The 16,283-nt window shown below is 34.1% G+C and overlaps 1 protein-coding gene across 8 annotated transcripts in view; it reads left to right on the forward strand.

Moving 5' to 3' along the window:
- Positions 1-16,283, forward strand: part of LOC124364761 (muscleblind-like protein) — a 769,654-nt gene that overhangs the window by 738,044 nt on the left and 15,327 nt on the right. For 5 of the 8 annotated variants that reach the window (XM_046820483.1, XM_046820484.1, XM_046820482.1 and 2 more), the window contains 3 exons: positions 4,857-4,934; positions 6,418-6,459; positions 13,833-15,853. In XM_046820483.1, coding sequence (XP_046676439.1) covers positions 4,857-4,934; positions 6,418-6,459; positions 13,833-14,264 — 552 coding nt within the window. In that variant the 3' untranslated portion in view covers positions 14,265-15,853. Of the gene's footprint in view, positions 1-4,856; positions 4,935-6,417; positions 6,460-13,832; positions 15,854-16,283 lie in introns of those variants that run through there. The other 3 variants (XR_006922648.1, XR_006922649.1, XR_006922650.1) reach the window with 3 other exon arrangements.

Raw genomic sequence — 16,283 nt, forward strand, 5'->3', positions numbered from 1 at the left:
TGTGAACTCCATAATATTTGTTTCTCCATACAGTTTTCTATCCTCCTTTTAAAAGGAATATATTAACCGTTTTTAGACACTGATATTTACATAAATATCCTTACAATACATCATGGACGATGTCACATGCCGCCCTTTTTATTTTTAATTTCCTTTAATTACGTTTTAAGTTCCGAATTGTGAATTACTTTTAATATTATTTGGTAAGTTCTATTTTTCTTCGTTTTAATTTGTCTTATCCATTTAGTTGCTACCTGGTTTTTGCTGTAGTTATTGTTAATTTTTTTACAGGCATTATAGTTCTAGCTGTGGAAGTGGATAGAGATATCTTCATTTTTTCTGTTATTTAGTCGTATTATTTTGCCGCTTATTTCAGTTGACTGTTATATGTTTTACATTTGTTTTTGTTGCCCCTTATCCCCCCTCGCCCCTTGTAAATAGTATTTAGGAGAGAGGTTTCTGTTACCCCTGGCTGACTAACCAGCATGAATGCTCTCTCTATCTCTCTCTTTCTCACCCCGTTGTACTACTATGCACTATATATAAACACTGTCTCTTTTCTGTTTCATTGCTTTCCCTGTAGTGCGACTGAATGTAACCCTGTTGTACCTCTACGTGCCACCCACCACTCTGGACCAGGTGTCAAGCAAATACAGAATACAAACAATAGCAGGGCAATGTACATTACTTATTATCGCTAAAAATGTATTGGTTACGTTTGTTTAAATAATAACTTTAAAAATGAGCTTACCGCGTTGTTGACTAATTTGTTGCATATATATGTTCATAATCAGACTAAAGTGCCAAAACATAAAAAATTTAAACTTCAGACATTCCCCAAGTGTTTTATATTAAAAAATAAATCATATGTTGGTAAGAGAAAAGTCAGTTAGAAATAAATCTCCGTAAGCAGTGCTGTAATGAAAGTTGAATCAATGTGGGTTTTTTACTCTTAAACATTTTACTGGACATAAATAAAACAATAAAAGTACATAAGGTGAAGTTATGTTTGTGAATACAAAATCTTGTATAGACAATAACATGTATACATAATACCAAATAAATAAATAAATACTGAAAATGAATATAATAAGATGAAAAACTTTGATATTTTAAAATAAACAAATCCTCATTGTGGTTTTCTCCAAGTACACATCTTCCACTTTTAATCTGATTATTCATTTAATTTTTATAGAACAGATTATAATGCTTTTTTCGGACTTTAAGTATTTATTACTGGCTGTAATACATCTAAATAAATGGACTTTACTTTTTTCATATTTGAATGTTGATCCATTTGGGATTAAGGTTATGTTCCAAATATTTCTTGTCTTGAATTGGCATTTATAGAAAATCTAATGTATAGGATTTGATCATAATAAAAAATTTGCTACAGATATTTTTTACTTGTTCATGTTTGTAAACTATATTAGAGAGTGTGTTCTACGTAAAACATGTCATAATTTTTTTTTATACATTGCCACACAACCAAATGTTAATTTTGCATTAAGACTTTGAAAGAATAATCGTAACAACCAAATTATAGTATGTGGCAAGCAAGATGCCTGTAGAAAGTTGACTGATAATAACAACCAATTTCAATAAAATTTCCTTTTTTTCTTCTTTAAATGTTGTTGTGATTTTTACACAGCTCTCCTTTAAACAACTATACTGAATCGTACGCTATGTATACAATTTAAAAAAAACGGAACAGCCTCGTTATAAGGAATGTGGTAATAAGAAACAAAAAAGTAGGTAAATTTTGAGTAGAACCTGTCCCGTTTTCATATACCTGTTAAAAGTTCTCAGAGATTGGTGAACAACTTAACATTTATGTTTATTTTTTGAGAACTTCTCTTAATGTTTTTTAAATAGACACATTTACTGACGCATGTCTGATAGTTCTTTTTAATATATCCTTATTTTTTACAATTTCCGCTCGGGTATGAACACATCCGTTGAGGGTGAGGCCCGCTTTCGAATGTTCCTCACGATGGAGCCGATTGTTCAGTGAATGAGTGTACTGGAGGAAGTCACATTTGAGCGTACAGTGGAGGTTGGTTAGAGGTACACTGGTGGTGAAGAGTGGTGGTGGCGTAGGTGTGTCGCGAGTTCCAGCGTGGCTCTTGCAAGCGCAGTGAGTGCCGCTTTGCCCACCCCACAGACCCGAGCGGCACTGCGCCCGACGGCACCGTCACCGTCTGCATGGACGCAGTCAAGGGTAGATGCTCTCGCGACCCTTGCCGCTATTTCCACCCACCCCTGCACCTGCAAGCCCATATCAAGGCTGCACACTCGGTAGGAGTAGTCACTTCCTAGTGCAACCACCTTGGAAAATCTCATTCACAATTGAAATTCCAAAATCATTGTTCAGTAACTCATTGTAAATTTCAAATCCTTTGCAGCTCCAACAAAAGCAACCATTTTCATTTACACTAATTTAATCTAAATCCCATTTAGAGAGTAATAACACATTTAATTTACGCTAGTCACTAACACTTTCTTTTGTTTTCCAAGTACCATTGAACTTTGTTACAACTAATTTAACACATCTTTCCTTATTAATTTTCCAAGTGGTCGCCGTTCGCTGAAAGGTGGTGTTTGTAGTAGCACACCATCAACAAATGCTTTTCTATTTCTTCTCTGCAACTCAGAGTGTCTCCTGTGAACGCTTTTGAACTTCCTCCTGAGAAAAGTTTCTTCACTCATGGAGTTGTTAGATTCATATGTCAGTCACTCATTCTCTCTCTCTCTTTCTGTGAGATAAATCCTCCACTACAGATTATCAGAAGATAGGAGACACTCTGAGAACCCCTGCTGACAAGCCTAAGCTCTATCTACACTCTTGCTTACCCTTCACCCTTCTGGGGGCTAGCTGCCTGTCCCAGTCCCTCCCTTGTTGACAAGGATTACTCTTATAGATAAAGCCATATTTTGATTTCTCTATTTTTGTAGCTGTTTCAGAATCTAATACACTTGTATTGTTAATTTCATTTGTCTAAATTGAGCAAAGTTGGAGTTTTATTTATTTTTTAGGGTCTCATTAACCTTATTAATATAAAAAAACAATAAATATATACTTTTAATTAATTTAAATTGAAAATCAACGTTCAAGTTCAAGGAAGATAGCAATTTTTACCGCAATATAACAAGACGTAATTAAATATTATTTTAAAATTAATTAAAGTCCATTACTAAAATTCTGGGTTTTTAAATATTTTATTTGCTTCTAATTGCCTTTCTGAACATAATAAATTGAAGTCATTATTTGGAATTTGTTTTAGTAAAATACTACAAACTTTCAGATATATTTAAGTAATTTATAATAAAGAAATAAATTCTTAAATAAGTTATTAAGAGGTAATTTCAATCTTATTTTTTCTCGGAAAACAACTAAAAATATGATAATTATAGTAAATAGCATCTGTGATTCTAAAATACAGCTAAATATGAATTATTCAGCATTACTTATGTTTGTAAAACCATGTGCGTTGTTATATTCTAATATTTTAATTATTTAAATACTTCTTGTTTTGAAGAGAATTACCATTAGAAATACAGAATTTTTATGTTTTTCGTTTATTTAAAATATTGTGTTTATTCTTTCGACATCTCCAAATGATAAAATGCAAAATAACAACCACAGTATTTAATAAATTTAGACCTGTTAACATAACTGAAGATTGTGTTAAGGAAAATATTGTAATTCTTCCTCTTTTGTTTGTTTTCAATATTTCAACAATGATGTCCACTTGGACTGGTGCGTTTAACCCTTGTGTAAATCACCCATTGCGACACCCGAAAGTGATGGGAAGTCATATAACAAAGTTGACAGTGTGTTTTGCAAGTAAGAGCAATGCCTCTGTTATTTATCACTTTGTTTGGCCGAGGCAAGGCAAGCTGGCTCCCAGGGACGGTTCCAGGTTTCTTTTCAGAATGATAAATGTATTTGTGTTCTCTCTTAGCCTAGTAGTGTGGTCCTCTCCTTTTCTTTGCCTTCTTTTACACCCTACCCCCCCTCCCACTGTTTGTTTCTAACCTCTCTCGTAGCTCTGCAGGACTCTGGTGCGGCAAGTATCCTAGCTATAGGACTAACTGTACCATTACCGATAAGAGAACCTAATGATAATGGATTAGTCTTATAGAGTTGGTGAGTGTGTACAAGGTAGAATGCAGGACCAGCACTGACACTTAGACCGTATACATACACAGCTGTCTAGATCTAGCCGATGGCTTGTTAGCAAGGGTATTGTCACACTCATAATCTGTTGTGTTTACAGCCTCTACTAATGTGTTGGTTGATTGTACTCCCTGAGTTCTGCTTGCGAGTCGGCTTTCGTTGTCACAACTTGCATGATTTGTTTGTAGATTGTAAAGCCTGGTGCCGTCAAACCACCCGCTCCCCGAGCACCAATCGTTTCACCGTGTCGGGCTTTTGTAGATTCCAAGATCTGTTGGTGAGCCTGAATCTTTAAACTTTGTGCTTTTTCAAATCTCATTTGTTTGTCGAAATCGATCCATAACTGTTTGAAATAGACACCGTCCCTAGTTTGTTCACCATTGACTATAAGTGTGCTCCACGGTACTGAACCAACACCATATCCTCTCTCTTACTTATCTGTTATATTTTTAGTTAAGCACACGATTTTTATCTATTGCGGTTTTACTAAGCCTGGGTGGATGTACATAAACTGACGGTACCAGGGCAGACCCCCGAGGTCTGCTAACCTCTCTATTCCAGGCATGTTACAACACGGCTGCAGATGCTACTCGGCTACTCACCGGTACTATTCATTATATTTTGTTTGACTGTTTTTTTTTGTTGGCTGTTCCCCTGGCTTGCTGCTTACTAATAGCCGAGTGTGCTGGGTCTGCCCACTGCGCAAGAACTCCCCAGGAAGCGCCCCAGGGACCCTAGTGATGACCTTCTACTGGTACATCTTGCTTTGCACTTTCTCCGTTCTAGCCAGCCCCCTCCCCCCACCACCTACACTTGCCTACACCAGTACTGTAGTATACACGCCAGTCGGAGAAATAGCTTCTTCCCAAATACAGTTCTTGTCCGGTCACTTTACGCAGTTTCAAATGCCGGTTAAATATAACAGATAAATTGAATGATAGAATCACAGTAAAAATTGTTTAATCCCAGTAAAAAAGTAAATAAAACAACACTAATAGATACATTTTGTTGCACTAAAAAAACTACCATACATTGCAGTACTGAAACAGACCTAAAATAGAGACGATTGGTTGCTTTAAAATTGTTTTTTTAGTATATACTCACGTCCAGGTTGGTAGTTAAGACAGAATTTTGCTGAATTAAAAATTGTAAAAATCTGGAAGTGGTTTAGTTTTGGTTCACTTGATTGTGTACCTGTTCAGTTTGTGTAGTAAAAGTAGATGTAAACAAACGCATTTAATTTTTGCCCAGCAATATTATGATTGACTCTTTTGTAAACAAATAAATGTGTATTTTTATTATCTGTTCTTTACGAGGAGGAGGCTGGCTAGAATCCGATTCTGTAGAGACAAGTTAGCTCTTAATACGAGTCACAGCTCATTATAACTACTAAATAGAGAAACTTAGCCATAGACAATGTTACAATACAGTTGTAAATTATAAGAGAACTGCAATATCCGTTAACGTATGAAAGTTTAAAGTTACGTTTTTATGAAATTGTAGAGAAATTAGGATAATTTACTTTTGAAAGCTGATGACTCGTCTAGTTTAGAACAAAAAGCAGGGTCACATGGCTTGGCACACCTACTTTCTCTATTTCTCTCCCTTCTTTCTCTCTCTTTCTTATACATAGTAAGTGTTTGTACCGTAGTTTGGCTGACTCTGACCGCTAATTCGAATGTTTAGTTTTAAGGTCAAGGGTTAATTTCTTCAGCTTAAAAAAGTACTTTGTAGTATTCCGCTGTTGCTCCTGAATTTAGTTTTCAAATTACACCCTGCTGAACAATTGTATTCACAATTAATTGATTGTGCATCCGTTATTTGCTATGTCATGTGACCGTGCTTCTTTTTATTATTACCTAATTCTTTTACCCGTTTTGATACTACCAATATTATTTTTATTTCGCTTCATTTTATTTTCATTCTTGTAAAAGTTCTGAGTCTTTCTGAAGTAAAAGTGATTACCATACACAGTTTGAGTAAAGTGAGACTAAACCGATGTTGCAAGTAGATCTCTGGTTGTCAGCATGTTCCGCGAGCTTGCGCTAACTAATCTTGCACACTGGACTCTAACGGTCACTGCATGCCATGCTTTTTGACAGTCACATCAGGTGATGGTTGTGCTTTCTGAACACTGTAGTGTTGACCCGAACGTAGTTTGCCTAGTGACTGTCAAAGACATCATGGCGTGGCATTACCTCCCCTTCTCTTACGCGTCTCCCTTCTCACTGTTTCAGATGGACATGAAAAGTGTCGGTTCCTTCTACTACGAAAATTTTGTAAGTTCTGCCTCCCACACTCTATTGTCCAAAGTCAGTGCCAAACCGTTCGCTTACCGCGTCGTTGGCACTGGTTTTGGGAACAATCAAAGCTAGTTTTAGTTATTGGTTATACGAGACAGAAAACTGTTTCAGCTGAAATTCATTTCGAAACAGCGAGAAAAAACATTAACTTGAACAAAAATTGTTTGCATGGTGTGATTTAATTTAGTATAAGTGACGGCTAAATGCTTTGCTACTCTTGTTGGATAATCTTGGCTTTCTGATGGAACAAGAGATTCCGTAGAGAGAGTAGATTACCATTGCTATTTAGAGTTTTTTGTTTGGAAAGTTTTCATAAATTATCTATTTTCCCTGCTTTTGAGATAAACAATTTCTTCCACAATTTTTAGTTGGTTCATTACATAAAGTTGCATTTTATATCATCTTAAATTCTTTCTTAAAGCGTTACAGGTTTTGCTTACTACTATGTGATTTTTAATTCCATAGAATTAATCTACTGTGAAACCAAATATATATTCACTTTTTTATCTAATTATTTGAATTTCAGTGAAATTACTTGAGTTTTAAGACTCAGATAGAATTGTTTCTGTGCATTTAATATCAGATTTTGGTTCTTAATTTGATTTCTAATTTGAAATCTTTCAGCTGTTTTAAAACATTTAGGATTAGTTATTAATGAGCACAAATATAACTGTATTTCATACCATGCTCAAGGATAGATTAAATCTACAACGGTTTTTATTGTTCCTTCCTTTAATTCAGAGTGATTTAAAAAGTTTGACTTAGATTTAAAAAGGGAGATTTGGTTACCATAAATTCACTGGACTTAGTAAAAACTTCAGTAGTAACATGAAAGCTACCAAGGATATGAAAAATCCTTTTCCTCACAATGTTTGTATAATATAATGCTGAATTCACATTTGGTAAACCATTGAGAGATTATTGATTAGAGTGAGTGTTATGTACAAGACTTTAATTATAAAACTGTGGATAAATACCTAATGTATGAAATAATTTTAAAATAGACTTGTTTTGTTTGTTGAGCAATTTCCTAGGCTCAAGGGGAAGTTAAAATAAATTCATTATAAGTCCAAAATCCTCCTTATCTCCCCTTAAAGTCCTTATCTCAAAATTGATAAATGACAACTGCATCTTGTAATACAAACAAAGCTTCTATACAACCATGGGTTTTAGTAAATTCCATTTTGTTTTTGCTTGTGTCTATTTTTAACAAATAATACAGTGAGAATTTATACCATTTTAGTTTCGTTAAATGGCAATTTTAATAATTTTCAAAATGTTACACTGATTTCTATTTATTATGCATTAAATTACTTTTCTTTTTAGGAACTATAAATTGAAGGGTACCAATCTGAAAAGTAGTATTAATAAAACTGTAACAAAATATATTTTTAGTTGGTAGAGTCTGCTCAAAATTGAACACTTATGAATCGGAACCGTTTAATTATTTACTCAAAATCAAATGAAATGAGATGAAATCAAAATTATTTCATGTACTAAAAAATTATCAGAATGTGCATTTTTTAGCACAGCAAACACCTAATTGGTGGAGATGTTTATTTTTCTTCAAAATTAATTGTTTTAAATGATGTTTTATATATATGTCACGACAAAGCTTCTTAGAAGATTATATTTGATTAGTTTTGTAAAATAACCCTTTTATAGCAACTTCCAAAGTACTATTTGATATCCATTTATTATACCCCCCATTTGTTGTCAGTTTTTTAAAATTAAATACATCATATCGCCTAAAATTATTGTCTGAACCTCCTTAGGGTTAATCTAAAACGGTCATTAATACTGTGGTCGTGTGATACAATATTAATACACCCATTAATGCTTATTAACATTTTGCTAAGGCAAAATATAACCCACACTGGAAATTTACACCAATTGAAAAATATTAATCAGACGTTAACACTGAGACTAAATAATTTTAAGTGGTCAACAGCTTGTAAAATTAACTCATTAAAAGCAAATTAGCACAAGACCACAAAAAAACAAAAATTAGTGGTTCAATGATCTGAAATGTAAAAGCATTCAGTAAAATTTATAGAAGTCTAATCGGACTGAAAAGTTTAGTTTTTAAAACAGCTTCATTTTGGATTCTTTACAAAATAATTTCATAGATCATCGGTATAAAAATGTTAATCCATACATCATACATGTTTTTATGCTCTTCTCTTTATGACTCAATGGAAAAAATTCAAAAGAGTTCCCTATAATATTGATTAAATTTTATTTAATAAGTGAATTTAAGTTGTCTTAACTTGAAGAATATTGAAAAAATTTTAATTCTTATAAAATCTTGTATTTTTAGATAGAAAATAATTTATTTTACTGTTAATTTTTTATAGTTTTGCATCTTTAGTTGTTACTTTAAATTGTGGTACTGCTTAAAAGGGTTCATACCACTATTTTGCTTTTCCATTATTCACCCAAATTCTCATGGAATGGCTTTGGTTCACAAAATAAAACATTTTACATTTCGTTGCTTGTGCATCTTCCTTCACCCGTTTTGTTCACAACGCACAATCTTCTTCGGTGCCTTACATAAATTCAGTTCACTCACTTTTTTATTTAAAATAAGTTCCCTTTTAAAGAACAATCACATTCTTTTAATCCATAGATTTAAAATTAATATTTTGCCTAAACTCTTAAAAATTTAGAATCAAATAGAAAAATTAACCAGGACTAATAAAAAGAAGGAAAAGGTTACTGTTTCATTTTACAAACATGATATGTTATATAGAAGACAAAATTGGAAAACAATAATTTTATCTTACGTAATCAAACCAGCTAGTTTTAAAATTAACCATTAAATATGCCTTGTGAAATTGTTCACATACAATATCAAAGTATATAGTGTTTTTGAACTTTAAATTACAGAGTTATTAACATAATAACTTTAAACTAACATTAAGAAAATTGGAATGAGTTTGTGGTATGTCTGATGACCTACTGATTACATGACATCTAGTAAAGAACAGCTTCATTCTGGTTAATCTTGTTACAAAATTTAGATAAATATCTTTGTGTCTCTGAACTCCACAGAATCTTTTTGTGAGGAATATTTAAAACATATCGATATTCAAGTAGTGATTGCGTTATACAAACATGTTGTTTCTGCACCTGGTTACTGTGTAAAGTTGGCAACAGTGACAAGATCTCTGGAAAGAGGAGAGTAGTCCAATTTCCATGATGCTTTTTTATTATCAGCAATATTATCTGTTATTACAATAACAGTATTGCCAAGATATTCCTAAACAAGTTTGTTATTTCTCCCATTATTGATTTGGGAGTTCAGTTATTAACTGATGTTCCACCATTAGTTAATATTCTACACAAAAAGTTATTTTCAATTCAATCAAACCATTATAGGGATATTGGAAAATGTTGTACTATTATTACAGAAACTCAGATGCCCTGCAATGATAGAATGTATAGTACTAGAACTTATTTTGTATCCACCACAGATCTTATATGTCTTAAAGATGTTGTCTTTTATTTTCTATGTTTCACATCCAATCCTAACATTAAAGTCCAATCAATACGATAGCATTACAATCGTGGAATTGTGCAACTGGTTGAAAAAGAATGATCAAATTTGGAAATGATAATTGCTTTTGATAAATATGATCAGTAGCATTTCTGTCACTGTATATAATAATTTCTGTACTTTGAGGTCAATTTATTCACGATTTTTAATATTTATTTGTGTCATAAAAGCAATAAATGATTTTTAACGTGACCACAACACCTTAGTTCTTTTTGGTCTAGCGTATAATTTAAATTACAGTTTTCTTCTGAGATTGAAATAATTTTTACCAATTAGTGTTGCTAAAAAAGGATTAATTCTTTGCTAAACACGTTTCTTTGCAAATATTACAAGTTTATAAAATAATAAAAGTTGATTGAAACATTTTATTAATTTATGCTATATAAATGCTTTAGCTGTAAACGTTTTCCAGTCAAATAATTTCTAAGATCTAACTTGAATAAGGAGTTGATTTCTCTTTAAAAAGCATAGTATATAGGGTCATAGTAAAATATCTATCAGCTCTAAGGCAGGTATCTTAAAATTGTGTAATTCGCACCCTCATTCCCCCTTTGCGCATTCATTCAGTTACCAACATCTCTTATCTGAGACCCTGCTGCAAATGATTTAAAGGGAACAGCATCATACACTTTTATTTGTTTAGAATCATTATATTTTGTTTTTATTTTGTAATTTCAAGCTTTTTATACAATTAGTATGTGTTGAGTTTAACATGTTACTAACCAGAGATCACTTGTGTTTTATTTTATAAATATTTTCTCATTTTTTATTTTTCTTACACAGAACTTATTTTTATAACTAATATGCACTTAAGATTTTTTCAGTACATTATTTAACACTCCCCCTCATTCTGTTTTGCAAGATTCTTCTTAGTTATGCGTATAAAATATTGGAATGTCCAAGATAAAACTAAATTTTTTAATTTCAGAAATGAAATTTTTCTAAAGTATATTTAATTGTTTAAAAAGATATAGAAAAGTTTATATAGTAGATTAGAAGCGTATGATATGAAGTACAAAAATGTAGTTATATTTCTTAAAACATTCACAATCAGTCCATAAATAGAAGATGTAATCCAATTGTTGTGTGAGATCCAAGCGGTCTTTTCATTAAAAAGGGGATTGTTCACTTTTCTTAGTCCAGATCGGCAGGAACAATCAACAGCCCCCTGTGGTACTGTTCCCTCTGCTACCAGAAAGACTTGGCTAAGATATTAAGTGGAATTTCTTTATTAGTTGGCGGAAATAAAGATTGTACAATAAATACCATACACAAACCAACATTGGTGTGTCACACATTATTGCTATCTTTGCCGAGGACAAATACTGACACTGTGATGGTTTTTAAATGCATTTTGGCTGTTTACCAAACTCCAGCACCTCTCCCAAAAGCCAGGATAAAGTTTTTGGAGCCAACTTATTTTTTGTTTTTTAAAGCCTCCACTATTTCATTTAAACTAGGCGGCCAACCATTAAGTTGAAAAAATTGTGTACTCAAAAACAATATTCTGTACTATAGAACTTCTTTGTGTAACACTATAAATATTGGGATACTAGATGTTGCTCCATCCTAGGACAATCGAGTGCAGTCTGATGTTGCTGGAGGATTATGCTGCTCCACCAACTCTGATGTTAATACACCATGATTCCCAACATGAAACAAAGGTACATCTGGGATAGAGATGTTGCTCCATCCTAGGACAATTGAGTGCAGTCTGATGTTACTGGAGGATCATACTGCTCCACCAACTCTGATGTTAATACGCCATGATTCCCAACATGAAACAAAGGCACATCTGGGATAGAGATGTTGCTCCATCCTAGGACAATGGTGTGCAGTCTGATGTTGCTGAAGGATCCCTAACTGGAACATGCTACTCCACCAACTCTGATGTTAATACACCATGATTCCCAACATGAAGCAAAGGCGTATCTGGGATACTAGATGTTGTTCTATCCTAGGATAATCAAGTGCTGTTTGATGTTGCTGAAGGATCATGCTGCTCCACCAACTCTGATGTTAATACGCCATGATTCCCAACATGAAACAAAGGCACATCTGGGATAGAGATGTTGCTCCATCCTAGGACAATCGAGTGCAGTCTGAAGTTAATATGCCATGATTCCCAATGAAACAAAGGGCACATCTGGGATAGAGATGTTGCTCCATCCTAGGACAATGGTGTGCAGTCTGATGTTGCTGAAGGATCCCTAACTGGAACATGCTACTCCACCAACTCTGATGTTAATACACCATGATTCCCAACATGAAGCAAAGGCGTATCTGGGATACTAGATGTTGTTCTATCCTAGGATAATCGAGTGCTGTTTGATGTTGCTGAAGGATCATGCTGCTCCACCAACTCTGATGTTAGTACACCATGATTCCCAACATGAAACAAAGGCGCATCTGCGATACTAGATGTTGTTCTATCCTAGGATAATCGAGTGCTGTTTGATGTTGCTGAAGGATCATGCTGCTCCACCAACTCTGATGTTAGTACACCATGATTCCCAACATGTAGCAAAGGTGTATCAGGGGTAGTAAATGTTTCTCCATCCTAGGATAGTAAATGTTGCTCCATCCTAGGATAATTGACTGCTGTCTAATTTTGCTGAAGGATCCTTAACTGGAACATGTTGCTCCACCAACTCTGATGTTAATTCCCAACATGAAGCAAAGGCGTATCTTGAATAGTAGATGTTGCTCCATCCTAGGATACTCAAATGCAGTCTAATGTTGCTGAAGGATCCATAAGTGGAACATGCTGCTCCACCAACTCCTTCATAATGAGAAATAATGAGCTTCCTAATAATTTCGTAACTATTAAAATTTTGTTTTTTATAATTTAGTTATATTATTTTATTGATGATAAACTCAAATTGTAATATATATATATATATATATATATATATATAATATATATATATATATATCTAATTTGCTGAATAGATATGGACTGCTTGATAATCCTTATCTCTCCCATAATCATAATCTCTTAACCAAACAGTGTTGCTGTTGACTTTTGAACATTGAAGTAGGGTGGCTTGTGCCCTGTCAATTGAACATTGTGAAAGAAGTAATCGAGTTGCTGGATGCCCTCTGATGTTTAAAACAAATGCATTTTATCAGAATATTTTAAGATTATACATTCAAGATAATGTAATCCTAATTCAATGTTAAATACTCTACTTTTAATAATGAGTTTACAATTAATACCTTGCCATTTTTATAAAAGTTAACTGAAAATTTAAAATAATTCTTATATCTTACCCACCAGATTTATCTTACAATTTCATACTGGACTGTCTTAAATTCCATAATTACATCATCAATTTGGACCATTACTTCTCTACCCTATTTATACCATCATTTTCTCATGGGGGGCTATAAGACTATGGTGCCCTTGGCTGTATTCATAACTCTGATATGAGTTTAAGTCCTTTAGAGATTAAGAAATCAAAGAAAGCACTCTCTTCATGGAAATTGATCATTACTTCTGAACTTATTTCACCATGAACAAAAAAATCGCTAGACCTGTTGGACAAATTCAGTTACTAATTTACATTGCAATACAATTCATAAATCATACCACAATATTGAGACTCAAGATCTACACTTTGAATACATGTATTACATTCTATTTGTGGACAGATGTACATTTTTGGAGTATTACAGATTTAAGTGAGTGTTAATACAGAAGTAGTAAAACCTATTATTAGGTGTTGTGTTTAAATACAGATTGTGATTGGATGGTGTATAAAGAACTTGCCATTGTCGTGTGTTTCAGGCCTTCCCCGGAATGGTGCCGTATAAGCGAGCAGCCGGGGACAAGTCCGGAGTTCCTGTGTACCAGCCAAGTGCGACGGCGTACCAGCAACTGCTGCAACCCTTCGTGCCCGTCTCATGTGAGTACCGGGCCCCCCCTCCCCCCACCCAGGGTCTGGCCGCGTTCACGGGGGTGCCCCTCAACAAGCAGACCGCCCCTGCCCCGACTCCTGCCCCTAACCAACCGGCGTACCACCAACTGTTGTCCCACCACTTCGCGGCCCTAGCGGCCATGCGCCCTCCTGTGCCCCCGGCCCCGGCCTACCCATCCACCTCCACAGCTCCTCATACCCAGCCCAACCCTAACCTCATCACTGACCTACTTGCTGCTGCGGTCAACAACAACAACAATGATGACGAACTTCAACCGTACAAAAAAATGAAAACTACCTGAACTGTGATGAATGTATTGTAGAGTTTTGATGTCGGCCTGAGTGTCTATATAGTGTTCCTATAGTTCGCTAGTGCCCACGGTTAAAGTCTTTGTTCATTATAAACTTTTAATTGATTTTATCTTTTTCTTAAAGAAAAACCATGTTAAATTTTTATGTTATTACGATTTTAGTTTGTTATAAGTTTTAACATAATGCATTTTGAAGGTTTGTAGTGTTAGCGTTGTAGGTTCGTTCTTTTAGGTCGTTTGAAAGCGTTCACTGCTTGTCACTCACAACACAGCTTGAACTGTAAATAGTGGGCTGAGGAGGGAGGCATGGTTGTTGTACCCCCTTGTTGCATTTTGTGTTTACCCGAATTATTACTTTAGAAATCACTTTTCTGCTTCCGGTGAATTTGGCGTAATCTAATATTCATGTGGATAATTCATTTTAATAACGGTCTTCAATTTGGCAATGTTAAGAAATCAAACAAAACCATAATATATTTCTTAAGAGGTCTGACCTTCTACTAGTTTGGTAATTATTACAATTAATTGTTAAAATATTGTTCAAGTTATTGTTTTATTTTAAATTGTTTAACATTTTAATTACAAGTATTTATATAGTTTTATAAGTCATATGTCAGTTATCACTGTGCAAATGAAAGTGAAAAATAAACATGAAAGTTGTTTTAGTGGAATAGCATAAATAGTTGGTAAAACGAATTTTAGTTGTTGTAGATTTTGTTGAGTGTTAAATATATCTTCATTTCCTTCCACTTAGAATAGATGCCTGTTGTTGTTATCATCTTTGATGAATACTGCTAAACTATGTGTTGATATATGCTTGATAATTCTGCTACTAGTTAAAGTCTTGCTTGCTTTTGGTTTGATTTCTTTCGTTTGCCGATTGAGGCTGCTAAAAGAACGGACCTAACAAGTTTACTGGATAAGTGCCTTTTCTCAACCAATGCAATGGCATGCATAGGCTGCTTCCATTTGACAGCGGTACTGTGTTTTGTTGACATCTGTGCACCATTTTTTTCCATATTTATTACAGTACAAGTGTGAATGGTTATTGTAGGACGATTAACTTATTGTAATGAATAAAACACAACATTTACACAAACACTCGACACACACGAACACCTATACGTACATCGACACGACAAGTAAATCTGTGTTAATTAAATTTTAGGTAAAATATAGTCATTATAGTGTAACTAAATGGTGTGAAGAGATGTATATAACTGACATGATTAACGATACATTCTAGAGTATTTTGTGATGTGTTGTAAACTTTGTGTATCCATGAACATTTATAAAGTACCTACATCGGCAAGAAAAAAACAATGTACATTATCTCCAATATTCTATATGATATCGTTTTGTCTTTTATGTTACACTGTTCACAGTGTTTAGCTGTCTTATATATTTATATTTTAATCAACTGCTTAGCAGAATATTAAGATACTAAGTCTGTAAGCTTGGTAGGCGTCAAAACGCTTAAAGATATCGTCAGTTATGGCTGTATTGTGACGGTCCAGTATTATGTATTAATCATTATTGCTACCGAGTAAAAGAAATGCATGATTATTGGTTTCAATTAATCAACTGCTTTGTTTATTTCTCCCCTGCCCTCTCCAGTGTACAGGTTAATGTGTAGCCATCTTGTGATTCTGTTGCTTACGGCTTGATTTCTTCACGCAGTGAAACTGCGCACAAGTAAGTCTCGACGAAGGCACGCTGTTTGGTTGTTTGTGCGCATGCCGCTTGACTTATTGCACACTCGCTGGTTCTTGCTTGCGCAGGTAGCTCTCTCATCGTACGCAATCAGAAGGAACGCAATACTAATACTAACTGCAAGTGCAAGGTAACACGCTGTGGTGCAGTCACAGAACATCCTCGTTGACCAAGGTACTTATGATTAAAATTCACTCGGTTTAAAAACCGATAAGTCTATAGTTGACTAGACAAGCTAGGTATTGATGATGGTGGAATACAGAAAAATATTTTACAAAGTGGGAAAGAAACAAGTAG

Source organism: Homalodisca vitripennis, chromosome 6 (genome assembly GCF_021130785.1).
Source record: "Homalodisca vitripennis isolate AUS2020 chromosome 6, UT_GWSS_2.1, whole genome shotgun sequence".
Classification (NCBI taxonomy): domain Eukaryota; kingdom Metazoa; phylum Arthropoda; class Insecta; order Hemiptera; family Cicadellidae; genus Homalodisca; species Homalodisca vitripennis.